At 39.9% G+C, this 27319-nt stretch overlaps 1 protein-coding gene across 2 annotated transcripts; it reads left to right on the forward strand.

Moving 5' to 3' along the window:
- Positions 1–901: 901 nt before the first annotated feature.
- Positions 902–26958, forward strand: cd9b (CD9 molecule b). Of its 2 annotated transcripts, none has more exons than XM_049566913.1 (8): positions 902–1195; positions 18890–18992; positions 22122–22219; positions 22984–23058; positions 23158–23259; positions 24042–24131; positions 24250–24333; positions 26279–26958. In XM_049566913.1, the coding sequence occupies exons 1-8, from the start codon at positions 1127–1129 to the stop codon at positions 26342–26344; spliced, it is 687 nt and encodes a 228-aa protein (XP_049422870.1). In that variant the 5' UTR covers positions 902–1126; the 3' UTR covers positions 26345–26958. The 2 variants fall into 2 exon arrangements, with proteins under 2 accessions (XP_049422870.1, XP_049422871.1); XM_049566914.1 differs by lacking the exon at positions 902–1195 and adding an exon at positions 9461–9661.
- The last annotated feature ends 361 nt before the right edge of the window (positions 26959–27319 follow it).

Raw genomic sequence — 27319 nt, forward strand, 5'->3', positions numbered from 1 at the left:
ACAATTATTTTCATTGTCAACTAAGCTGTCGATTATTTCTTTGATTAGTTGACTAATCATTTTATCGAAAAATGTGTTCAAATGTTAAAAAATGTCGGTCTGTCTCTTCCAAACCCCAAAATTATGTCATCTAATGTCTTGTTTCGTACTCACACCAAAGAGTTTTAGTTCACCCTCATGGAGAGTGTGTAAATATTTGAACGTAAGCAGCTGCAATAAGAGTATTTTGGGGTGCTTTTATAGTACTTTTCTATGAAAAATGACTCAAACCAATTAGTCGACTACTAAAATATTCACAGATTATTCTAATAGTTGATTAGTCATCGATTAGTCGACTAATCGTTGCAGCCCTGGTACATAGTGCAATTTATTAGAAATATGCTCTAACAATTTTCTATCTTATTTTTATTTATATTCGCCACAGGCCATTTCTAAAAAGGCAGCCGGCCTCAGTTGGCCCGGGGGCCTCAGTTTGGCCATCCCTGGTGTATAGCCTATGAACTTATTAAGCAACTTGTCACAATCACAGTAGCCTACATTTTACTGGAATTTCTCAATTGTGGGATCAATAAAGGTGTATCTTATCTTATCTTGTTTTTATTGTAGTTCCGTTTTACCTTTAATCAAGTGATTTTGTGAAGGCAGGACTTCTAGCTTTCTTGTGCAGTATTTTGGTCTTCATACCTACTACTTATATGGATTATAGTGGAAGTTATAGTTTATTTCAGTCTTTCTTTCACAATGTAATCCACCATTTTGACATTTTTCACAAAGTATGTGTGGTTATAAAGAGAACAGAAGATGCAAAGAGGAGTGATAAAGAAAATAAAAAGAGAAAAAGGCAGCTATCTCTCCTTTCGGTCTCCCTCCTGTCAGCCATCAGCAGTTGATTGTCTCTGTTTCCTCCCAACACATCAGGCGGGAGGACACACAGAGCGGCATCTGTCAAGCGCGCGCTCTGTCCGCCCCGCTCTAACAAACTGACGGAAGTGACCGAGCGGGACCGAGCCGAGCCGAACGCAACAGATTCGAACTGAGCACCTAAAGAAGCGGACCAACGGCGGCAAAAATCTGATTTTTGACGGTTTAATTTTAAGCTCTCTCCGGTAAAACACACACTGCAGGGATGACGGCTTTAAGCAGCTGGGAACTGTGCGTCAAGTACGCCCTCTTCATCTTTAATTTCGTCTTCTGGGTAAGTTTAAAAATTATGGATAAATAATCGTGACAAAGTAAGCTAGCTTCTTTTATTTCAAATTGTTTTAGCTAACGTTAATTTACAGAGATGGTTAGCCTCATTTATTTATTATTTACAGCAAAAATAACGATAAATATGTGTATCAATGGATATTACCTGATGAGGAATATACCCAAGTTACTCAACTACAATTCTGAGGGACTTTTACCTAACTTGAATAAAACTATTGTATGCTAACTATCTTTAAACTTTATGCTAACGTTAACTGACTTTAAACTTTATGCTAACTGACTTTATACTCATACGTCACTACATTTTACAGGTAAATATTGTACTTTTTACTCCTCTAAGTTACATTTATTGTGATAGCCTTGGTTTCCTTACATTTTTAAATACAAAATATAATCAAATTATTTTTTAAATTTTTTTTTTTAATGTATTATAGCCTTTTCTACTCAGAAGCATCAGCTCTAATAGTAAAGTGATGATGTATCAGTGATTAAAATCCTGTAATATCATAAATATGTGATTATAAAATGGGCCATAAGTCTGTAATTTTACTTGAATTACATTTTGAAAGCATTACTTTTTGTTGTAACAAAGTATTTTTACACTGTATTATTGCTACTTCTACTCAAGTACACAATTTGAATACTTTTTCCACCACTGGATATGATTTAATTGATGTTTAGATAGTGGTTCAGGTTTTAAAAATGATATATGTTGGTAGGCTACTGCACATATGCAGTCAGCAGGGGTGGAGGAAGTACTCAGATCTTGTACTTAAGTAAAAGTAGCAATACCACAGAGTAAAAATACTATACGTTACAAGTAAAAGTCCTGCAAAAAAGTGCAAAAGTATAGGGGCTCAAAATATACTGAAAGTACCAAAAGTGGATGTGCTCATCTTGCAAAATGGCCCATGTCATTATATTCTTGGATGAATTTTAACTACTTTATATACTTTTATTTGGTGGGTAACATGTGAATTCCTCCCAAGGACATGATAAAGTTTTATCTTAATGTTTGATATTACATCATAGTTTATTTGTTGATTATATTTTGTATTTATATTCTAAATCTGCAAAGTAAATAAAGTTACAAAATAAATACAGTGGAGTAAAAAGTACAATATTCACCTCAGACATGATGTAGAAGTATAAAGTAGCAGAACATTGAAATACACAAGTACAAGTACATCAAAATTGTACTTAAGTAGGCTATTTAAGTACAGTGCTTTAGTAAATAAATGTGAAGCTCACAATCTAAGCTAAGAGTCAGCTCACAAAAAAGATTTTTGACCAGATAACATAACATATAATGGCATCAAAGAACGTGAAAAGGCAAGCCATACTTTCAAATGTTTAACCACTTTTGCAAAAGTATTTCAGAAGAAATATTCTTTATGTGACCCTTACAGGGCTCTGTAGATCTTCGCCCCTCTAAGCAGAAAAATGAAGCCAATTCTCAAATGTAGAAAATCTCTAATGGCTACTTGAGGCTGGCTCCAAAAGTGAGTCAATCCAATAGACCCCCATGTTAAAACGCCCAATTTTACACCAGAAATAAACAAGATAATGTTTTTGGTCTCTACAGCTAATTTACCCATTCATGACAACTGTATGGGGGGTGAATTTCCATGTAACTCATCTGTTTGCATTTTATTAAGGCTTAAACTTATGCATAATTAAGGGTGTGGCCGCTTGAGTTACAGGCTGTGAGCAGACAGTGTCCTCTGGATCTCAGTCAGATCCACCCATCAGTTCAAATATGGTCACTTCTGGCTCCAAAAATCCAAGATGACGTCTACCAAAATGCAGAAAATGTCACAGTTTCTACATCCACTATCTTTACACAATCTATGGTCATGAGTCATTTACTTCTGAACACAAGAATTAATGGATGCTGGAGTTTGATTTTCTTCCCTGTATCTGATAAGTAACTATAAGCTCATTAAATCAGATTTTAGCTAAAGTTGACACATGTTAAAAACCACATTTAAACTGATACTATCATGATTTAAGCCAGTGGGGACAACTGCATTTATTCTTGGTCCTAAAATCGACATATTTATGAATTAAGTGCAATGTCATCTGTTACTCCAAAACTGAAATTTGTATAAAAGGACATTTTGATGGATTTTACACCTAATCTCACAGTTATTGGACATAAGCCCTTCTTTTCAGGTAATCTTTGCAGTCATCTTCAGATAGAGGACGTTTCCATCAGGAGATACCACCTACTATATGACCAAGCTGGGCTGCATGAACCAGCATGACTGACAACATGCAGTGTTAATAAATTGAAACAGAAAAGACAGCACAAGTACCAGATCTGCACTCTGTATCACTGAATAATGTGAATTAAAGATGTGCTATAAACGTGTTGTGCAGAGCACAGCTGAAACTTTGCAGTGACGACTTCACACCAGCATTGGTGGTCACGCCGTGTTTTCTTGGTGTGAGAAGTTTGCAGAGTAACTAACACTGATAGATCTGAAAGTACATTATCTTCACCTGATCAACATTCTCCACCCGTGAAAATATAGCTTTTACAGACTCTCTCCACTGTAGATACATTTAAAATTTCAAAGTCACGTTGTGGTTACTCACTTATAATATATGAGCTAATCATGCAAAACATATCTCCATTGTGTGGTTATTGTCTTATCCAAATTATAAAGCTGTCGGACAACAAGTGCCAGTTTATGTAATCCTTGGTTAGCAATTAGTGGTCTGTTTTATGCTTGTGTAGTCATATGACAGACAGATGTGTCAATACCTGTATTGTTGGTTTTGCATCGAAACTATGTCAGTTATGATTAATTTTGCTTCTGATAACTCGACACCCATGAACCAGTAACTAACCGGTTAATTTTTAAGAAAAAAATAGCAGAATTCTATAAAATATGAGAATTCTTTCTTTGTAGTCTGGCGCTCCGTTGACTCAATGAGCTTTAGCGCCACATTCAAAGTGCTAACCATTTAGAGGTGGTTAAATTTTAATGTTTTGTGATGTTATTGTTTTGCCTTTTATTTTATTTTCTGTTGGCTTCTGTTGGACAGCCAGCTGGCTGCAATAACGTGCAAACATAGTGCCTACTGCCCACCTTCCAGTCTCCACTGGTTAGCTAAAGTTAGCCTTGGCCGCTCTGCACTGCACACCAGTGGGATCAGGTGGGAGCTAGCTAGCAGCGATTACCAGTCCCGGTTGGGGGACGGCATTTCTGCCTAAACATAGTTCCCAATCTCTGGTCTCCTGCCAGGTCGCCCTGGTGGGTAAGCAGCTTATTTTAAACCGCAAAACCTCTTTGTTAGCTGTGATAGCACCATTGGACGTGTTGACGCTGCTCACAGTGCCAACAGAGCTAACAGAAGTTAACAATGATAAAAGGGCGTTTTGCAGCTCAAAATTGAGTCACTTACTCACTGGGGTGACCTGGGAGGAGAGTGGAGGGTAGGCACAATTTTTCCACAGCACTTACCCCCACGGTACAAAAACGAAGCCAAAATACTGCAGATCTGGCCGCTGCCATCTTGGCTGATGATGTCATTTGGAGCTGGAGTCTGCACAGTAGCAACCTCAGCTGGTAAACCTGTCTGACTTTTGCAAGCAGCGCCATTGATAGTCAGCATATGGATTGGCACACACAGCTGCCAATCATGATATCAAGCCCCTTATTTGACATCATATTACTAGTTATAACCAAATTCAGAAGAAAAACAAACACTTGAACAAACATCAGCGAGAAAAAACTACCTAAAATGGCAGAATCCGTCTTTGGAAAATATTTATTTCACATGTACTTGGAGTTTTTAGTTTGGCTCATGTCCCATGCTAATGTATAGGGGGCAGGGTTTATGACCTATGCTGCAACCAGCCACCAGGGGGCGATTAAGATGTTTTGGCTTCACTTTTGGGGAGCTGTGATGTCCTTCACCTTTATATACAGTCTATGGTTATTCCTAAATGAGTGGTGCCATTAGCTGGCTCCCACCTGACCTGGTTGGGGCACAGTGCAGTAAAATGAAGAGCAGTAAAATGAACATATAGAGTGACGTGTAACCGGACAAAAAATATTTTGATTGAAACACAAAACATGTAATGACAGCCGGCAGCCATATATGACTAAACAGCTTATTCCTTCAACATTAAGATGATAGTGATAGGCACATTTTTTTGTTGTTTGCCAATTGAAAGAGGAGAAGACAAAGTTTTCTTATCATTGTAGTTTTATAGTGAGGATGGCAAAATGATCTGGATTCTCTGATGTGAAAACGTGTGTCTCAGTGTCTCAGCAAAATCACCCCATAATGGAGGCCTGTCCTTGGTCTGGAGTGAAAGATAGTTTATGAAGTTGTTTATTTATCTCTGAGTGAAACATCTGCTTTTGTACGTTGGAAACATGGTTGGGCTTTTCTGAACATTTCTGAGCTTGCAGTAGTTTAGAAAATGCTGATAAATCCCAACAGGGGGCGCAGTTGAGGCCAATCTGTTTTAAAAGGACTGAGAATGTCTGCAATCAATGCTTCTTCTCCCTTTCTCCCTTTTCTTGTGTTTCTCTTATCACCATGTAGTCGCTCTTTATTCTGAGAGTCTTCTCTTTTCTCCTGAACTCACCCTCCTCCTCTTATTTCACTCCTCTTTGTGTCTTATTCCTTTTACAACACCCCCCTCTCACTTTCCCCTTTATCTCCTAATCTTTAAATCTGTTTTGACACAATTATTCAGTCCGAAGATGCACAAATCTAACAGGTTGCAGTGTGGACAGTGGCATACTTGTCAAATGAAACTGCTCATGGCAGAGAAGAGAGAGAATGAAGGGAGGAAGCAGAGAGCGAGAGATGGGGGGGAGGCTTCAGCAGCTTGGAGACAAAGCTAGTGTTGTTGGTTTCACTGGGTCTACTGGGAGAGGAGAGCGGCTCGAGTTACCTCAGCAAACAACACCGAACCCCAGTCCCAGGAGGTGTGTGTGTGAATACACCTGTGAAGCTTTGTCTCCCTTCATCCGCCTGATTTTCTGTTTCTTGTTTGGTGTTAAATCATTCAAAACGAGGCAGACTGTTGTTTTTACTGAACCAAGTCATCTTGAAAATGTTATTTGTCCTTGATTCAATAATCCAGACGTTATTATTGAGTCTCATCCTCTGGTGATATTTGTTTTTGCAATGTGTCAGTCTCTAAGTATCTTTTTTAGTCACAGACTTCCCAGAAACTTCGTCATCAATTTAGATAACCGAGTTCTTGCTAATTACAGAAAAATGCTAGTGATTCACCGTGTCATTGTTTTTCTGCCTTGCAAAATATGAGGATGTGCTACTTTTTTTCTGTGTTATACCATTGTTAATGAATAACTTTTAAGTTTTGAAATGCTGGTTGGACACTATCAGTTATTTGAAGACCTTACATTGGGCTCTGGAAATTTTCGTTGACCAGTTCTCACTGTTTTCTGAGTTTATTTTTTTATTTCAGATGAAATGGTTAATCAATGTATCATAACAAATAATGAGAATTTATCACTATTTGTAGCCATACTAAAGAAAACAAAACAAAGTGAAGAACAAAACTGTGATAAACCTGTAAATTTGATAAAATCCAAATCAGAATCAGCTTTAATGACCAAGTGCGTACATATACAACGAATTTGACTGGCTTATTCTCAGTGTACAAGTACAGATATAGACATACAGGTAAAAACATGCTATAAATTTGGGCTGTTAAGCGCTTAAAAATGGATCAAGTTAATTAGATTGTGATTAATTAATCTAAATTAATCCCATACATCAGTTTTTGCTGTGAAAGTATTTTTAAAAGATTCAATTCCAATGAATTTTGGCAGGTTTGTCGATGTAAAGCTCCTGGATTTTGGACACAATTGTCCCCCTGTCCTCTACCACCCAAACTGGTCTGCAGTCCATTAATTTTACAAGGGAGTTAGTCAGTCAGTCACAGGTAGACTCAGTCAGTTTGTGTCTGAACGCCTGGTCGAGTGTGGCTTTACGAGATTGGCTGCTAACGTTAGCTTCAGAGGCTGTGCTATCTTGGACCTCGGACCGTTTTAGGCTTTTAGTTCTCCAATGGTACGAAAGTTCCTTATTTGTACTGCAGAGAACGGTGCTCCTATCAACAGTTCAATCCAGGCGTTTTTAAATTAAAAAACTTCATTCACGGGGCCGAGCAGCCTCATCTCGTCTGCCTCCATCATGTCACAAAGCCACTGTGGCCTTCAATGACACACCGGGTCACAGGGCACCTTGGAACATGATTAATCAGTGTTAATTTTTTAGCATGTTATTTTTCTGTTATTTTGACAGCATTAGTATAAACATTTGATTAAATACACAAGGTAGAAATGACAGTGTATACAGTGTATGAAATATTTGTTTTTCTGTAGTGGATGCTTGGTGTTACAGGTTGTGTGCAGGGATTGTTCCTGACACTGTGACTCAGTGTTTCCTACTGAATTTGAATCAATGTGTGGCAGTAGCTGACAGATGTGGGTGGGTGGGGGGCAATCTTTTTTCATTGTTTTTTTTTTTTCCTGTGTGTATCAGTCCGTGTCCTCTCTCTAAATTTGGAGGTTTCTCTAGGTCTGTGATCGCAGCGCTTGCAAAACTCTTTAGGCCCCAGTCACACAGAGAAAGCATTTGGAAGTTGTAAAACGCAAGGCGCACGGCAACTGCTACCACTAGTTTCTTCTCCACTGTTTACCAACTGTAAACTTGTTGTCGTGACCACCACAGAAGGCCCACCTCTCAAATCATCCGATCAGATGATGGGAAAAAGGCGGAGGTGACGTTGCTCAAGGAGTTCAGGGCGCCCCTGCAAAAATGCGTGTGATCGGGGCCTTATGAGTACTGTTTATCTTAGCCGCAGTTTGTGGAGTTTTGAGTCGCGGGGTGAATAATTAATCAGTTGATCCAATCAGAGTTGATCAGATCAGAGATGAGAGGAGCAGCTGCTTCAGAGGCAAACTTCAGATGTCCTGCTCCATGTGTTCTCAGAGCAGCTCTAAGGTGTATATATTTCAACAGTACAACAGTCCAACTCCACGAACATAAAATCAAAAAGTGGTGGCAGATGTTTTTATCATGGCGGGCCAAAAGAATGTGTGGGAAACCCTGGGTCTGGTTTTAATATCTGTTCATCAGCCTCTGGGAATAAACTGTTCTTGTGTTGGTTGTTTTGGCGCATAGTGTTTTGTAGAGGGGAGAAGTTCGGAACAGTTAGTGACCAGGGTGTGATGGGTGATGTTTCCTGACTCTGTATGTAAACCCTGGATGGAGGGCAAGCTGGCACAGAGAGTTTGTATCTGTCCTGTTTGGTGTCTGATCCAAATCACACAGTCAGTGATGTGCAGAGAACAGACTGGGTTGTACTTCCTGATAGTGGAAGGAGATGGTCGATCCCAGAAACCTGACAGCTTCTACAGCAGACTCAGCGTTGTTCAGTGTCGTGGTTAAGCCCCCCCTCCTCCTGAAGTCTACTATCATCTCCACAGTTTTGACTCATCATCATCCTGGATGTGTCACCTGCAAATTTGAAGGGTGTCTCCCTCCCTTATCTACTGTCTGTGAAAGTGCAGACACACATCCTCCTCCTCACAGATCCTGAGTGCAGGCAGGGGTCAGAAAGGAGAAGGGTGAGGAGGAGGCAGTGTGAGGAGGAGTGTAAGGGCCGGTTTGTCAAAACACATTGACGTCACGACATGAGGTGTTTTATTTTGCAACAATAAGGAAAACACAATATTAAGTGACTAAATTCCAGTTTGAAAATATTAGTATTGTGTCATTAGATATCACATACATGCTACATGTTTTTAGTAATAATAATCATAATGCGTTTTATTTATAGGCGCCTGTCAGAGCACTCAAGGACACCTTACAAGGCACAGTTAAAAAAACAAGCAGCAAATTGTTCGATTGTATTGAAAGAAGCAGTTAATCTCCCATGAAATGTGATAACGACTGTTTGATTTTATCTAGAGTTCATAAATGCGTAGTCCAATCACAAACCAATCAATTGATCCTTACGTATGTTATCAGCTGATTACCTCACTTTATCCCATTATAAACCAGTGGCCCTTTGTACTCAGGAGTAATTAACCTGCTCCTTGATTACATTCAGCTGCTCTAGATTTAAAACTCCAAGTCCTTTGTCTGAAATCCACTCCTACACCTCCTGTCTCCTCCCACACCTCCTGTCTCCTCCCACTCCCTCCCCCTGCCTTCCTAAGTATACCCAGGTGAGCCATGCAAGGGTGTGGCCCACAAAAAAATTCTTCTTCTTTCCACTCTGTCCTAAAACTGCTCCTCTCACAAAGACGACGGTAGAACTCCTGAACAGAGGACGCTCACGTTTGGATTTTCCTCGTTGACAAACCATCTGAACTTTGATCCAGGAGCCATGGGGGCACTGCAGTGTATCAAATACTTGGTGTTTGTGTTCAATTTTCTCTTCTGGGTACGTAGTGTCACTTACACAATGTCAGTTGTGGTTGAAACATGAGACTTTTGGTTGTACTGAGCTGGTGTTGAAAGGGATTCTGTTTCTTCATTTTAAGCTTAAAGCAGGTTTCAGTTGTTCAGGAAAGAGAAATGAGAATATGCTTTAACTCAGGTTTAGTTTTAGGAGTTTGTCACAGCTTACTTTTAGAGTTAAGAGGCTGCTTAACTTTTGTTTCAGAGGGTAAATTAAAGTAATATAAAACCCAAGGGAACTTTGATCAAGATACAAAATACAATGAGAACATTTTTTAGCCTTACTTTGAAGTAGGGGTTAAAAAGTTTGTGTGCTAGACAGCAACGTTTAAAAAAAAAAAAAAAAAAAAAAAAAGCAGATGGATTTACTAATCCGCACCTGGCAAAAAAACAGCTTCTTTGGCCTTAAAATGTTCCTTCTAGTGAAAACTAGAGGACAATTGACTAAGTAAATTCACCTGCTGTTTTCTGGGCCACAATATGGGTATTTCCTGCTGGAGGTACAAAACATTTTCCAACGAAATTCAGCTCATACTGACGGTGGAATCAGCTGGACTTTGACCAGCAGATCTTATTGTAGTGAAATAAGTCAGAAATATACACATAGCATTTTGATTTGGTAGTCTCAGTCACCATTTTGAGTTTTGGAAAACATTACTATAAACACGGTGGAGGAGTCAGTTATAAAGATTAACAATATGGTATCACATTTTTTTGAAATCAAGTGTCTGTAAGTAATTTATCCAGCCAAATTTCTCTAGTTTCAGCCTCTCACGTGTGACTATTTGCACCCCTTTCTCTGATAAAGCTGAAACTGTCTCTATATTCACACCCCTCTACCTACCCTATTTGCTTGTAGTGCCCCTAATGGCCTTGTTTTACATGAACTAAATCAATCAACAGAGCCGAGGAGTCTCTATTGCAGCACTGATCAAACATGATTCAAGATTCTGTTACTGCATTGTTTATTTCTTGCCCCAAATGTTTTCAGAAACTTATTTTAGTCTACCGTTTAGCCGTGAAATGAGAGTTTGCTGTGGCCGGTGGGCGGAGCTTGGTACTTTGGTCATCTGTTTCCATCATGGCAGCTTGATCACAAACTTTCTGCCTAGATTAGCATGGCTTTGATTGGTTGTTTTTGGTGCACCGTGGTAGATTTTAGGGAATGAGGGACATGATTTTTTTTGTCACAGACTGTGACATGTTCTTCTCTCAAAATATAGTGACAGTTTCAGCAAATGTGACACAGTGTTATTCTAATATAAGTTACCAGCTGTATCTCTAATGTCATTGTAAATTAAATATCTTAGTTTTGGACTGTTGGTTGAACACGAAAAAGCTCTTTGAAGATGTCACTTTGACCTTTTTTTTTGTTGGTGCAGTTTTAATATTTCCAGTACAGTTTGATGGGATGATGATGAACCATTGCAGTAGTTCTTGCATTAGTGGCGTCATTTACACGTCACTCTTTGAGCTGTGTAGCTGCTTTTAGCATCAAATCATATTTAGATCCAGGTGCAACCCATCTTCCCTAAAGTTTAGATGAAACAGCATTTCTAGATTATCTAGCTTCAGCATATTTCCGAGTAAAAATGGGATAGGCAGGCGGGATATAATGTCAGGAGAAATTTAATTTGGTAATTGAAAACTGGGCATGCCATAACGTACTTAACAGTGAGGCGTCAATGGTGCAACACTGACTGGAAAGTAGTGTCCATCAGGGAGAGAGAGAGACAAAGTCCATCCTGAATAAATTCTTGCCAGAAGGCGTAACAACGGTATTTTGGGGAAACAAAGACAAACCGTCTGGCGTGCTGTTGCTAGCTAGCTTAATCATAGCTCTGTGCAGCTAATAGTTGCAGATTGATTGATGGGTGGATGTCATGATATTATCGTTTGTAATTGGTTAGTATAATCTTGTAAGCATACGTCATATCGTGTTTCACAGGAAAAAAAACATGGGATACGTGTTCTAAAAGGGTTGAAAGGACATTTTGCATGTCATGTTGACTTGAAGTTTGTGTCACTGTTGATTTAATGAAGATCTAACCACTTGCACTGAAATACAGGTTAGCTCATTTAAGACAGGAATAACTGGACCCACTTCATTGTCTTCTCAAGTTTCACATTCCAGTTTTGTCATTACCTCTGTATAAACATTGCTGCAGTCAAAGTCTGAGCTTAAAGAGGATCTACAGTATGTGCTCAATTTCAGGTTCATACTTGTATTTAAGGTCTCTACTAGAACATGATTAAATGCATTAATGGTCAACAACCCTCCCCAAAAAGCCCAGTATGATTTGATTAATCCGCAGGGTCAGCAAGAGAAACACTACTGTGCTGAAGTAAAACTGGAATCCAGAAACTTTTTTGGGCAGATGCGCAAGGCAAACAGTTGTATAGGCGCCATCCTGGGGTCTGATATCTAGTTATATTATACATTTGTGCTCTGTAAGGTCATTGCAACCAAAGAGTGAATAAAAACATCTAAACACAACGGGACATGTTCCAGCAGGAGTATGATAAGATATCAGGGAGAAACCGACAACATCAGCAAACAAGTTAATACGTTTTCCCTGACGTTAGCATGTAGCTACATGTTGCTCACAGAGACTACTTTCACATACATTTACTTCATTCTATGAAACCCTGGCCACCTTTTAATCTGAACATCCTTCATTTATATGACACAAAATATAGAAAAGCACAATAGGTCCCCTTTAAAAGATAAACTAGGGTTTGACATAGGCTGTAGAATAAAAGGGGAAATTGTTTAAAACCCCAAAGAAGCACCTCTTAAAGTGTTGTGTGTATTAAGTGCATTTCACACAGAGATTTACCCCCAAATATCCACACCGCCTGCTGTGTTATTACTTTGATGACCTGTTTACGGAGTTAGACGAACACACACTGACTGTTAGTCCGTTCTTAATGACTGTTTTGACAGTCTGCACTCTCAGTGTGTAATGATGGCACAGGCGGCTATAGGAGGACAAATGAGAAGACAACTGCAGCAGCAGCTCAGAGACGGACATAAACATCAGATTAGATTGGGTTTATTTATTCTAAAACTTTAATCACTGAGCCATTGGTGAAAGGGCTCATTACTGCAAACAAATTGGGCTCCTTGTTCCTGTTCCTGAAAGACGACGTTTCCCACGGGCCACATTATCTTAAAGGATATTTCCTTTACAAGAAACTTTAACTTGTTTTGGAACATCAAGCACAGTTTTACTTCTGCGTGTTGTGCTTTAAGCTGCTTTGTTGAGATTTATAAAATCTGCAAACATCTCAGCAATAAGTCATGTCTTTGTTGTAGTCTTGTACTGCTAATGGTGCCGCAGAGTGCCTTCCGTGGTTAATGAGAGCTAGTGTCAGCCTCAGGGGATTGAGCTGTGTCTTCCAAGGCGTTTAAGGCGGCTCATTGGTGCGCCGACGACACAAACACCAACTGTCCTGAGAGCGTTTACTGTACATTAACTATCCATTATCATTCAGAACATTCAACACTTCCTGTTTTTGCTGTTTGTTTTATTGTTACATTAGAGAGCACATAATGAAAACAAGATTATATCAGCTGATAAACTATATTAGGTTTCCAGGATTTTATAGTCTCTATGAATATAGTCATTGAAAGATCTTTGTGAAGCAAAGCATCCTGGATCTATTCCTGAAATGTAAACATTTCCCTAAATGTGCATACAAGAGCTCTGCATGCAGTTGCATCAGCCATGTGTAAGTTAAAATGTAGTTTAGTTTGAGCTGTCATCGTACTCAGGGACAATGGAATTTTGCATGGCCTCTTTAGTATATTTAAAATTAAACAAATGATTAAGATCAGTACCAGAGAACAGTAGTAGCAGCGTAAAGTTTAAAATGTTACACTTGTGCAAGTGTTACTTGATAAGGAAATGGATAAAATGCAGTTAATATTACATTTACAGAGGGTGAATGTTTTGAATTGTGTCTGTGGTAGTAGTCACTGAGGATGTGTGTGACAGTCCTTTGTGCGTGTGTGTACATGTGCGTGCGCTCATAATTCCTGTAATATGTTCTGTGGTTGGGCAGGGAGGGGTGTGATGGTGGCCTCAGCTCTTGGAAAGAAGCTTTTCCTCTGTCTATTAGTGTGGGATCTTATTGTCTTCTTTGTAGGAAGGCAGTGGATCAAACAGGAAGTGGCCTGGGCGTGTGGTGTCCCTTAGGGCTTTTCTGTTGGCATTTTGGCTGCACTGAGTCAGACCATGCGCCGCATTTATTTGGGTTTCCATTACAAGTTTAAATGCGAGTTGTGCCGAGTTGCACCCGAGATATACCATCTCCAAAGTTTGGTCAAAGTAGGGCTGGGCGATAAGGAGAAAATCAAATATCTATATATTTTTTTAATATTGTGACGATATTGGTGCTTTAATAAAATGTTAACACAAAATAAATTATATATAATATAAACTTTATTTCAGACACAATGTTGGTCCATAGATAAAAAAACACAAAAAACAACAAAGTATGAAAAAAGTACAATACAATAAATAACATACAATAAAATTCATGTAAGACTAAAATGCCAGTGTTTCCAGAGGCCAGACATATATCTATAACAGCTTCTCTTACGGCTGGTTAGTGCTAGCATGATCCCATTTTGAGATTTGTCCAAAGGAGACATGAATTTAAACATCAATTGCCTTAATAAGGCTCCACAGGTGGGAACACCAATGAGATTTTTGATTTAATAATCATAAGTAATGTTGATGTAATGACTGAGTGGGTAAAGGCAAATAATAGAACATCTTGACCCATCTGATAAGTTCAGAAAATAAGTCAAAGCACACCCTACTACCTCCAAACAAATTGCAGTGGATTCGGTGATGATTCAGTGTCATCCTGTCTCCGTTTTTTAAGCATTAACTGCTATTTGCAATGCAAAATTGCAACAGCAGCCTAAAAATCCATGATAAGTATCTGGCTACGATCAACTGTTGCACAGTGCATCAGTAAACAGCGGTAAAGAGGGCGCTGCTTTTAAACATCATCACCTCCAAACAAGACACGCCATGAAGTAGGTTGCCCTGTCATATGGAGATGCAAATCACTGATAAGTTAAGCCAAGTCAGCGCACAAGTATGGAAAAGGCCTACCTGATAATACTGCTACCCTTCTTCCTCAGTTGACTGGCATAGATGGCGTCCAGGTTCTGGGGCTCCATCCTGACGATGTAGGTCCGTTTACCCACTGGCTGTGCAGCTGGTCAGGAGGCTCTCTTGATTTAGCAGCAGTTTGTGTGAGAGTTGGGCCTGTTTGAGCTTCCTGAGGAAGGACCATCTTTGTTGGGCTGTTTTAACCAGGTGTGAGGTGTTGGAGGTCCAAGTTGGTTGTTTTGACACATTCAGTGCGTTAACATGCACAGTTAAGTCCATTATGCCATTTATTGACATATGTCCAACTTCTCTGGCGATATACCCCCTTTTAGCTTGTTAGTATTTGACCTTTTTCTTGTTGACCTATTGCATCACAGACCAAACAATCGACAAACAAGTTGGCTATGGTTAGCTAGGGGAAAACTGGTGGACATGGTGGACAACTTGTTAGTCCAACCATGAGAAATTCGATTTAGTACGATTTTGGTCAGACTAACATGTTTACTTGTATTTTAACAATCCGGGTTTACTATTTACTACTGTGGTGTGATTTGCAAATTAAATTATAGTTGGAGGTGTAAATGGGGGTTCAGTAGTGGGTGAAGAGCTTTGGGCTCAGCACAGAGCCTTGTGGGGGTCCTATGTTTAGGATGAGTGTAGAGGAGGTGTGATCTGTGGTCGGTTATGTGTGGGATTCATGCTATAAAGTAATGAAAACAGGTTACACCAGTGACATATTTTACACCTCCCCTGAGCAGGTGTAAATCACGTCTTAATAAGTGGTGTCATGGTGGAAAAGTTAGAACAATAAGAGTGATTGAATGTTCGAAGAGCCAGTGGAAAATATTTGCTCTGTTTACTCCAGGAGTACAATTACATTACGATGACGCCGACAAGACCTTATGTTAGATTCCTTTTTTGGGAAGGTGAGGATGTCTGTATCAAAGTACAACAGAAACAATCGATAAAGTGATTGTTGGATTATTAATGAGGGAACAAAAGGACAAGCACTCTGTATTAACGGTCTATTGTAGGTCTCTGTATTTCAGTCGCCAGTACTTGGTGGAAGGTTATTTACTAGTAAAGTTAGTTCAGGTAAGATGGTGCAGCTGAACCAAGTTTTGGGTGAAACTGGTTAAAACATAGCAGTGTTGACTTTTGTACTTTGTGCTGCTGGTGTGTAAACTGCAGGTACTGTGTACATATAAAGTGAATTGTCTAAATGTATTTTAAACCCTCTTAAATGCACATATATTGTCAGTGGAGTGTACAATAAACAACCAAATGCTTTTATTGTAGTGTCATAATAACTATGACAAACTGTGACAGATGTGATCCAGAGAGTTCAGCCACAGTTTAAGCTTGAGGCTACTTTTGAGTGTTATGATGGATGAGGTGTGTCTGTGTCGCTCTGACTCTACTGTTAAACTGAACACAATGTTCAGTCATAGTTATCCTATAAGGTGTTGTGCTGGCAGATCTTTAGGTGTGGCGGTGAATAGAGTACTTAATTAGACAGTAAAGATTTTGTTGCCTCGTGACTCACATTGCATTCTAAATAGTGGTGCTCGTACTGTCTCTGGATATTTCCTCATTATGCAATTCAAGAATTTAAGCTGTGTTTCAATTTGCTTTTAAAACAAGATCACTAATGTTGGTTTGTGTTGTAACCATTTGAAGTCGGTTTCTGAGAGATCATGTTTTGTCTGTCAGTTTGTGCTACTGCTCTAAATACTACAATACCCATGAGCTTCTGCCTGCTGTTAGAAATCCACCTAACAGAACTTAAAGCTCTGTGATTAAATGATTTTTTGCCAAATTGCACCTTGAGAGTCTCTCCGAAAGCAAGAAAAATAGGTATCTACTTGATACCAAGAATACAGTGATATAGACTGTTTCAAACTTTCTAAAATGGGTCCCTTTGTGCATCCTGATGTTTTGTAGTTTATGTGACAAGCACTGACAAGCTGTTGCCTAACAATGCATTTCCAGTTAAATGTTTATACTAACCAAACCACAGTGACGTTGCTCTAACAAAAACAATCCTCTCCGGTTTGATAACTGGCAACTATTGTGAATTGCTGAGAACGTGTGTATTCCTGTTGTCAATCAGTCATAACTGTAATATTTAAATATACACAGTTATACGCTGTGGGTTTGACCTAGCTGACATTTCTGCTGTGCTAATTTATGTACTGCTAGCATCTCTGGTAAATCAAATCTACCAGTGCAAAGGCTAAACGGTGTACTGCTAAAAATGCAGTATGCGTTAAAGTGCATGCTATATTTGGGCTATTTTACTGCTTCCTTACACACTAACCAGTCGATGCAGTGGTACATCCATGTTTGTAGTGTGTGTGTGTGTGTGTGAGAGAGATTGTCCACTGATTCACGATCATCAGACTGTAGCAGGAAGGATCTTGAGGACATGTTGAGGCATACCACTGCCAGTTAGCGTGGATGCTTTGCCTAAGTCATACCTCCTGTTGCACAAGTTATTTGGGTGGCAACACAGAGTTGATGTAAACTTGTGTTTTGTGGTTGCTGGGGAAATATTGAGTCATTCCAGTGGGTCATTACTGCGGTAAACACCACGAGGACAAATATACACATACGATGTGACAATCCTTTGTCTGCTCTCACACTTATTTTGTTATGTGTGACTTAAAATCATAGTGTTCATATGTTCTGGATGCGTGCGAGTGAATTAACCTCAAGTTTTAGGAAGTGTTGAAATGATGTGGGAACAGCACAAATAAAATGTTCCATCACAGATTGAATAACTGTGGGAAAATGGTCTTATTTTTTAATTTGAAAAGGGACAATGTAAATAAGATGTAAATGCTGTCATTTAGCTGAAAGGCTGGTTTTATTGTCATTCTCTGCCTGATGTTGTTTGGCAGGTTTTTAAAACTAGAAGAGCTGCTTGTTGATCAGGTTCTTTAGGGTGGGTTTGGTTTCAGGCGAATGTGTGGGGAGGGGGAATGTGAAGCTGCATGTTCAGCTTCATTTTTCAGCTGTTAGCTCTCAGTCGTCCTTAATTTTAATCCATCAGAGAATTTTCCACCTCAATTTACCTGTTTCAAAGTCTCACAGGTAACATGGCTCAAAGGACTGCAGTGCATGTGGGTCAATCCACCAAGCAGCTTTATGATTTGTCAGGAAATGTTGTACAGAAGATAAATCCTTCTGACTTTGTTTATCCCCTGAATTTTCTTCAATGACCTCATCAGATCAAAATATTAATGTGTCCAATAATTTGGTTTATGACAAAATGCCTGCAAAACTTATTACATTCTTCTTATCAGCACTTAACACATATCTTGTGTCAAGTATTGATAAAATAATGTTACAGCTACATGCTAATTGTTTACATTAGGGCTGCAGCGGTATGAGATATTCACAGTACGATAACCATCTCAGAAAATATCAGTATCACAGTACTGCAGAAATTATATTATCAGTCAGAATGAAAGGAACAAAACAGAAGCGTTATTCTTGGTTGAACAAACGTTTTATTACTATAATTAAACTTCATTGGAAGTATGTGTAAAAAGTCTTCCCTTTTTAAAAAATAACCAAAATTAAGGGTTGCAGTTTGTATTTTTTTTATACTGTGCATATTCAGATGGCTGTGAACCTGGAAGCTAGAAACATTTTTGGCGTATGCACCAGGTGAGCAATTCTCATAGGACTGAATAGGTGCCATTTTGGAGTCTGTTATCCGGATCCACTATACATCCATGATACTGTTGTCACTTTTCTAGTGAAAACACAACAAACATACCAAAGATTTGCATATAATTAGTATGTGGTGTGTGTTTGGGACATGGCTATTATACCATGGTCATTGTGAGCATGTTAGTATTAGCATTTAGCTCAAAGCTCTGCTGTGCCCGAGTACAGCCCACAGTCATGTGGACATCAACACAGATGATAATGTGTTATATGATTAACAGCGGTTGTTTTTCTCCATGCATCAGAAAAAATCCTTATTAATGTTCACAGTGCTGAATATGATTTAAAAGTGATGGTAAAGTGTTTAATTCCCTTGTTTCCTGTGTTTGTCTCTCATGTAGCTGGCAGGTACTGGGGTGCTCGCTGTGGGCCTGTGGCTGCGTTTTGATTCCAGGACAGCAGGACTGTTTGAAGGACAGGACTCACCTACAGTCTTCTTCACTGGTGAGGCCTTTGACATCACACAACTGTCTTTGCAGTTGCACCCAGGTTACCGTAACTGAGGAGGCTTTCACATCAGACCGGGACCCCAGCCAGGTTTTGTGAAGCACCCCCAGTTTGTTTGATTAATGTGTAAACACTGTGGACTATGGACTGCACCTGGACACGATTGTCGATCCAGGTCGATTTGAAAAGGTGGTCTCGATTACAGTTCATGTGTCCTTGGGTCCAGTTTGCATCAGATGTGAAAACAAACCTTACCAAAACATGGAAGTGGACTGTTACTTTACATGAGTGAAAATCAGCAAGTGAAGTTGCAAAGACATTTCTCAGCGCCACTGGTCTTCTCTAAAATCAGCATATATTTATTTGAAATTTTAATTCAAGGATAAACCCCTTGAGATGCACCATCTCGTTTTCAAGGAGGTCCTCCAACACAAAACAAACATTCAACAAATTAAACAACAGCAAACAGGATCAAAACAAATAAATACATACATAACAGTAACCAATTAGAGAATAAAATAACACACACACACATCAAAATCAAGACATCATCTACAGGACATACACATAAGGGCATATGCAAACAGCACGTGATGATCTCATCCTCAGACCTCAAGGTGGCTGCAGGTCCTTGAAAAGTCTTTTACATTTACTAATAAAAGTTAACAAGGGGAACAAACTTAGACCCAACACCTGTATGCGTGCAGTGCCCTTATTTTTGCCACAAGTTTAACAATAATAAATGGCTTTAGAGTAGCGATTACTCGGGTTGGTTTCTTTCACACCAAACTGTTGCTCAGCAAAGATCAGGAAATACTATCAAATTGTTTATGTAAACCAGTATGAATATTACTTGTATAAAAATTAGGCTTCGAGTAACACATCAATAATGAATCATTTATTTGATCTATCTCTTAGAGACAGCAGAATAGACATATAATTTCACTTTATGATAGCTTCAGAAGTAGGGAGTCACCACCTTATTTTTTGGTTTCAGTAAAATGAAATGAACAATTACATTATCTAGAATCTAACCAAGCTAACAATGTGTAGCATCTCTATATTGACAAAAGTTTAAACACTTATATTTGTACGCATGATCTAAATGCCTAACTAACAAGTGGGTAGCAAAACAACCCGCTTTTATACATCCAGAAAACTTCTATAAAAATGAACTGCTTGGCAACAGGACCGGGCGTCTAATTGAGACAGGCCTTTATTTGTCAAAATGTGGAGCTACACCAGGCTACTAAAAGGTTTAAAAAGGTCTTGAGTTTAACTGTAAACACCCTGATACTGCAAGGCCATGTCAGGCATGGTGTGAAGCATATCAGCCCCAACTCTTATCACATTCCTTCCTGACTGGGACACTGTAGATTCTTCCTGTTAGCCCAGTGGTTGAATAACATCCCAGCTGTGTGGCAAAAGCTCACAGTTAAAGTGTTTCTTTAACCACAGTGACTAAGTGCTCCTTCACTTTGATACCACAGTAAAAGGGAGTTGACCAGTTACCATGTGTACACTTCAGGCTTGATGTTGAACCACCGTGGTTTTTGAGTTTTGACCAAAGTGTGTTAGTTGCACTTGGTGCTAAAACCTTTAGCTGCAGCCTTCATCGGCTTCATTGACCGCAGTGTCAGTCAGACTGCTGAGCCGCTACATTTTTGGATCATTGGTACCAATCTTTGCTCTGTTATAAGAGCATTGTTTTTTCACTTACTCATCAGATGTGACCTGATGGACAGCCTCATTTAGAGAACCAGGCAGCAGGGCACACAGAGGGCAGTTGAGGCCAGAGTTGGTCCACAGCAAGGTGGCTCCTCCGGCCTGGCGGAGCCGTCCACACATAGCTTTCATTCTTCCCTCATTGACAGGGACGTCTTTGTCTCTCCACTCACAGAAAGAGACTATCTCCCTCCCCTTCGCTCTTTGTGTTTCGCTTCCATCAAACTGATAAGTGGAGTGGGCAGCGAGGCGACAGAGGATTGTTTTGAAATGACAAACATGTTAATAGCAGCTTGGGAGGAGGAATATTTGAGTGTGTGTGTTGTGGTTAATGTACTCGTGACATCAGTGCGGTGGATTATGTCATCCCACTTTTATATTTTTATCTTTCTTTTTTTTTAATGATTGATGGTTATGAAAGCCACGTCAAAGCACAATAAAGATGCTGGATCTTTATTGATGGCACTGAAATTACTTTTAAATTTGTTTTTACAGTTGATGTTTGCAGCATCTCCACAGTAATTTATGACTTGTTGATGGGATGTTTTCTCTGAATGTGATTCATCACCACAATCAGAGAGGAGACCAAAAACACATCCAGAGTCTTGAGTCTCTGTTTGGACTGAGCACAGCAACATCAGTATCCTGGGCTAAACTAGCTTTAATGCTACATGCAAATTTCTCATGCAAATTAACCTTTGCAAAAAGCAGATGAGGATGAACTGTAGGCAAATTATAGGTACTGGGTTTTTAAGGGTGTATTGTTCATGTGATTTCAATTAAATATTTGTCAGTAACAAGACATTAATATAACTACATGTGCTATGGATCCACAATACGATATCACCATGATACTTAAGTCAAGATACAATATTATTACGATTTTAAATATGTTGCCATATGCTGAATATTGTGATAAAATATATTGTGATTTATTACCTTTTTTTTCAACTGTAGATTATGTCTGCTAATGAAAACTGTCAAAATAAGCAAAAGCAAAATATATTTTGCAAACCCAATGTTTAATTTGTGTTTCTCAAAAATAATAAATATAAAAAAAAAACTTGGCACTGTGTGATGATATGGTATTGCCATACAAACATATTAATACCTCCGCCAAGGAAGTTATGTTTTTGCCGGCGTTGGTCTGTTTGTTTGTTTGTCTGCAAAATAACTCAAAAAGTTATGAATGGATTTTGATGAAATTTAATTTACCATCTGTTCCTTGTCCCAGTATCCACCTTTCCTGAAAATTTCATCAAAATCCATTCATAACTTTTTCAGTGTGTCCATGTATTTTCAAGGGCAAACATCTTTCATCTCAAACAGTACCCTGCAGTATCATGGTGTTATTTTAGGCCCGTATCATCTGTCCCTGATGTGCGTGCTGTTGTTCTGCAGGTGTGTACATCCTGATTGCAGCAGGGGCTCTGATGATGGTTGTTGGCTTCCTGGGATGCTGCGGAGCCATTAAAGAGTCGCCGTGCATGCTGGGATTGGTGAGTCATTTTTTGTATTTGTATTTTTTGCACAAAGCGAGATTATTTTTTGATTAGTCTGCACAAAATGTTACAATCGGGTGATTCTAAGTAAAACAACAAGCACCTCACACGACAGTAAGGATCACCTGTCACAGTTAAAACTTCTCTCTTCGCTATATTACATAATTTTCCTTTTTTTAAAGACATATTAAAGATGCAACAAACAGTTGTTCTCATTATCGAGCTTCTTATCTGTGAAATTAAAGTAAATGAAAGCTTTGTTTCCACTGAGAGAAATGGTTTTCAGGACGTCTGCTTTGCCGCAACGTACAGTCAGATTACTGGGGAGGTGCTTTGGTCACATGCAGTTTGATACATTGCATGATTTCAAAGGCAAAAATCCAAATATCAAGACCTAACGAACAAAAACAGTGACAAAGAGGAGCAGTCACACGCTGACCTTCACACCCACAGACTGACACATTGCTGCTACGTAGGAGCAGTGTTGCAGCAAGAGAGAAACTGTCATAACTTCTACAGAAGTGGATTATAAACAGCTGTGCAATGTTTTGGCAGCTGAACTTTCGAACTCGTGAATCTGTTTTTCAAACCAGCCAACCAGAAACAACATGCCAGACTGTTTTGTAGATGGATTTTATAGAGGGATATTCACTTAACACTGCAAAGTACGACCTCAGAAATAACAAATGTAGTTGAATAAACACCTGAGATGGTAAAAAACATGATGAGCTGCATTAAATTGACTCTGTTTTTTTGTTTAGTTCTTCCTCTTCCTGCTCCTCATCTTCGCTGTGGAGGTGGCTGCTGGGATCTGGGGTCTCTCCAACAAGGACAGGGTATGCAACACACACACACACACACACACACACACACACACACACACAGTTACAGTCAGTATTTTAAATGCAGTTTGTTCTGTCTTTGCGTGTCTTCAGGTGGTGGAGGACATCACAGAGTTCTACAAGCAGACCTACGACAACTACAAAAACACCAAACAGGAAGCACTGAAGGAGACGCTGCGTCTCATCCACTTTGGAGTAAGAACACACACACACACACACACACACACACACACACACACACACACACACACACACACACACTCAACAGATGCTCATATGTATTTATATATTTGCTTTCTGTTGTTGCTACCACTTCCCTTTTTCTCAAATGGTGACTGATATTGGAGCGTCATGTCCTTAAGAGTCACATGTGAGGCCGGGGGTCAGCAATATGATGGAGTATGTTAAATTTTGTACAAACATTTACGTTACTCTGAGGATGAATCATAATGACTCTGGTGATCTTGTAACTCTTCCTCTAGTGCCGTCTTCAGGTCAACATTTTATTCAGTCCAGTTCAGATACCTGCAGAACCAATGATATCCCTCATCCTCCGCTGTACTTTGTGTTTAGTGCTTAACAGTGAATGTTAGCATGGCTGTCGACTCTTAAAGGGACCAGTGTGTTGGATTTAGCGGCATCTAGTGGTGACGTTTCAGACTGCAACCACCTGAAAACTGTTCACCCCCACCTTTCCAAGCATTTGGTCGCCCTCAGGCAACGTAAAAACACGAGAGGCTGTGTAGAAACATGGCATTGCAACATGGACGAGGACCTCTCTGTATGTAGATAGGAAGGGCTCAACTTTACGCGCACTTGTTTGATATGTTGTACTGTATTTAATATCTTTAGTGTAAGGTAAAGGGATGTGTGTTGCTAATGAGTGGAACACATCTGATAGTGACCCGATCACATAAATATCTAATCAGCTATTAGTTTGATTTGTCTGAACCGAAGTTGTGGTTTCCTGTTGACAGTTGGACTGCTGCGGCCCCAGCGGGACAGTGATCGATGCTGCCAGAGATATCTGCCCCAAGAAGGAGGGACTGGAGGTCCTCATCACCACGGTAACACAACATACAGTGCAGGGTTTCTCAATGACTGCATACATTGAATTTGTTGCTCTGATTTGTACCTGTGTTTTAATTTCACAATAAATGTCTTCGCTCTCTGCTGCCCCATCAGAGCTGTCCAGCTGCCATCGATGAGGTGTTCAACAACAAACTGCACATCATCGGCGGGGTCGGCATCGGTATCGGTGTCATCATGGTGAGTCTTGGGATGATGTCAGAGCTCCGCGCACACACCCTGAAAAGTCAAAATGAAACATCTCCACACAAAGAAATCTACTTTATCATGAGTAACTTCCTTAATATATCTTTTAAATTGCTGAATAGGACGATAAAATGGAACGAATACATGAACCAAAAATGTAAATGGAACACTTGTTTGTGCTCCCTTCTTTTAAGGGTTTAAATATGCGCATGAAAGGCTTTTTTTTTGTTAACCTCTAATTTTGTTTACTGACTTGTTTAAATCCATGTTAGTGAGCATGTTGCCAACATGACCTATAATCCATCCACCTGACAGGTGTGTCATAACAAGATGCTGAATAAACAGCATGAATACAACACAGGTGTGCCTCGGCACGGTCACAAAAAGAGGCCACTCTAAGGTGAGGTCGCAAGTTTTGAGGGTGTGTGCCATTGGCATGCTGACTGCAGGAATGTCACTCAGTGCTGTTTCTCATGAACTTGGTGTTCATTGCTCTGCCATAAGCCATCTTCAGTGTCGTTCCCAAGAATTTGGCAGTACGTCCAACCGGTCTAATGAGCCAGCTCAGGAGAAACCAGCCACTGAGATGAACCTCCCTGAGATGGTGTCTGACAGTTTGTGCAGAAATTCTTTAGTTGTGCAAACTAAAATTTGAATCAGCTGTCCGGTGTCTGGTCTCAGACAATCCTACAGGTGGAGACACAGGATGTGGAGGTCCTGAGCCGCTGTGGTTACATCAAGCGGCAACCTCCGAGGCTGAGAAATGAAGCTAACACAGAAATGAACATGTTTACAGCCTGGTATAAAAACAATTTGGGCCTCTATAGCTAATTTCAACATTCATGACAACTGTAAGGGGGTAAAAAAAATTTTTTACAATACAACTCAGCCGTTTACATTTTATTAAGACCCAAAGTTATGTAAATTTAAGGGCAGGGGCGCTTGATTGACAGGCTGTCTGTGAGGCGTCAATAGTGGTCGCTTCTGTCAGTGAGTCAGATCCAACGCTCACTCCTCAACAGCTCCAGCCTTGTCCCCAAATATGGTCCAGAAATCCAAGATGGCGACGTCCGAAATGTTAAACTCGAGGCTTCAAAACAAGAGTCGACAAACCAATGGGTAAAGTCATGGTGGCTACGTCCATTATTTATACAGACTGTGAGTTACACATGGTTTAGGGTTGTGAGTGTGGTTAAATGTACTGCTAAATTCATGGAAACAACAGGAGACAGTTTATGGTAGTGAAATGAACATTGAGTGCTGGGCAACATGGCCATCATCAAGGACGTTCATCAACTGATGTCTAATAGATGCAAGTCTTAAAACACTTTATCCACATGCTCGGCACTTTGGCAACTCTCCCACGTCTACAACGGAAAGCACCTGTCTTGTTTCCGTCACCAGCCCTGTGGTTTTACAGATAAAAAAAACCCCACACAGCTGCTGCAGCCTCTGCTCGTGTTAATATCCTGTGTAGAGTCTGACAAGATGCAGAATTAAGATGGGTTAAGATGGTCGGCAGGTTCAGCCTCTGAGCTGGTGTTGGACACAAGAATCAAGGTTTTCTAAAAGCAGAAGCTCGTGGTAAAATATAGAGTCTGTACAACGAAGCAGGATTTGGGGTTAGTGGGGTAACTTCAGGGTTAACATAGGTTAGCCTATCCCAGCTGACATTGGGCGACAGGTCACCAGACTATCACAGGGCTGACACATAGAGACAGACAACCATTCACACTCACATTCACACCTACGGACAATTTAGAGTCACCAATTAACCTGCATGTCTCTGGACTGTGGGAGGAAGCTGGAGCACCTGGAGGAAACCCACGCTTAGTTGCAAATAGCCATATCTTTTTACACCAGTTTACAGTAGATCTAGCAGACGACATCTTTTGTGGTTTTAACCCTGTGCGTTGCCGTCTGCTCCTCCTCTCCACAGATCTTCGGGATGATCTTCAGCATGATGCTCTGCTGTGCCATTAAGAGGTCCAGGGACTTTGTCTAAACGCCACACAACAGAGACAGCCTCCATCTTTAACTTATGTGTCCTCACTTTCACCACTGCTGCTTTAGAGTTCATGTAATAATCATAACAGTCTTAGTTTACCGCCTGGATCCATGCAGGATGACCTCACAGTGAGAGTATGGAGCCTGAGCAGTGACCCACTCTGGGTACAAATGTAATCTCCCCGCAAAGTAAAGTAAAGTGAACAAAGGTTTTATTCTGGTGCCCAGTCTGTTGAATTTATATTTCTCATCTCAACACAGAGCAGGTCTGCAGGAGAAAAGAGACCTGAAAGACTCTGCTGCCCTCTGGAGGACACAACCGTTAACTCGTCACTGTTGGATAACACTCAGTTCAGTTCATGTTAAACATGTTAAAGTTCGCCTGTGGTTGGTTTGTAATCTAACAGGCTTTTTGCAGCTAACTGAATTTTACTGCACGACATGTTTTTTTGTTTGTTTTAATTTGTGCGCGTTCCTGAAGTTTATGTGTTTTTGATTTTTATAAAAGCAGAACTGTGGAGTTTTATGCAAATATTTTGATGAATGCAGTTCAGATATATCTTTAAAATGCCAAATAAAAGAACTAATAAACACTGATTGGTGTTAAACAGACTTTGTGACAGCATTTGTCCTTCAATATGTCCGCCACAAAATGATCATCTATACATCAGTTACTCACTCCGTTTTATAGGGCTCTGGCAGTGCTCCTCCTGTTCCTCCTCACACAAAGGAGCAGATACCGGTCCTGCTGCTGGGCTGATGCCCTTCAACAGTCCTGTCCAGCTCCCCTCTCGATGGAGCTGGACTACCTGTGCAACCTGATTGGGCTGCAGGTACCGCCTCATGCTACCAGTAGTGACAAGGACACTAGCAGAAGACCAAACTAGAGAAGAATCAGTCAGGAAGGATAAGGAGAGAGCAAACTGCCTGTGGTTGTCTTCCTTTTGCCTCTCCTTTGCACCTCTTGTCACTT

Source organism: Epinephelus fuscoguttatus, linkage group LG22 (genome assembly GCF_011397635.1).
Source record: "Epinephelus fuscoguttatus linkage group LG22, E.fuscoguttatus.final_Chr_v1".
NCBI classification, from domain to species: domain Eukaryota; kingdom Metazoa; phylum Chordata; class Actinopteri; order Perciformes; family Serranidae; genus Epinephelus; species Epinephelus fuscoguttatus.

Bases quoted from the DNA above. Each gene is read 5' to 3' on its own strand.
- cd9b (XM_049566913.1), top strand. From the start codon at position 1,127: ATGACGGCTTTAAGCAGCTGGGAACTGTGCGTCAAGTACGCCCTCTTC. The intron at 1,196-18,889 runs GTAAGTTTAAAA...TCTCTCATGTAG, and splicing joins TCTTTAATTTCGTCTTCTGG to CTGGCAGGTACTGGGGTGCT. The intron at 23,059-23,157 runs GTATGCAACACA...GCGTGTCTTCAG, and splicing joins GTCTCTCCAACAAGGACAGG to GTGGTGGAGGACATCACAGA.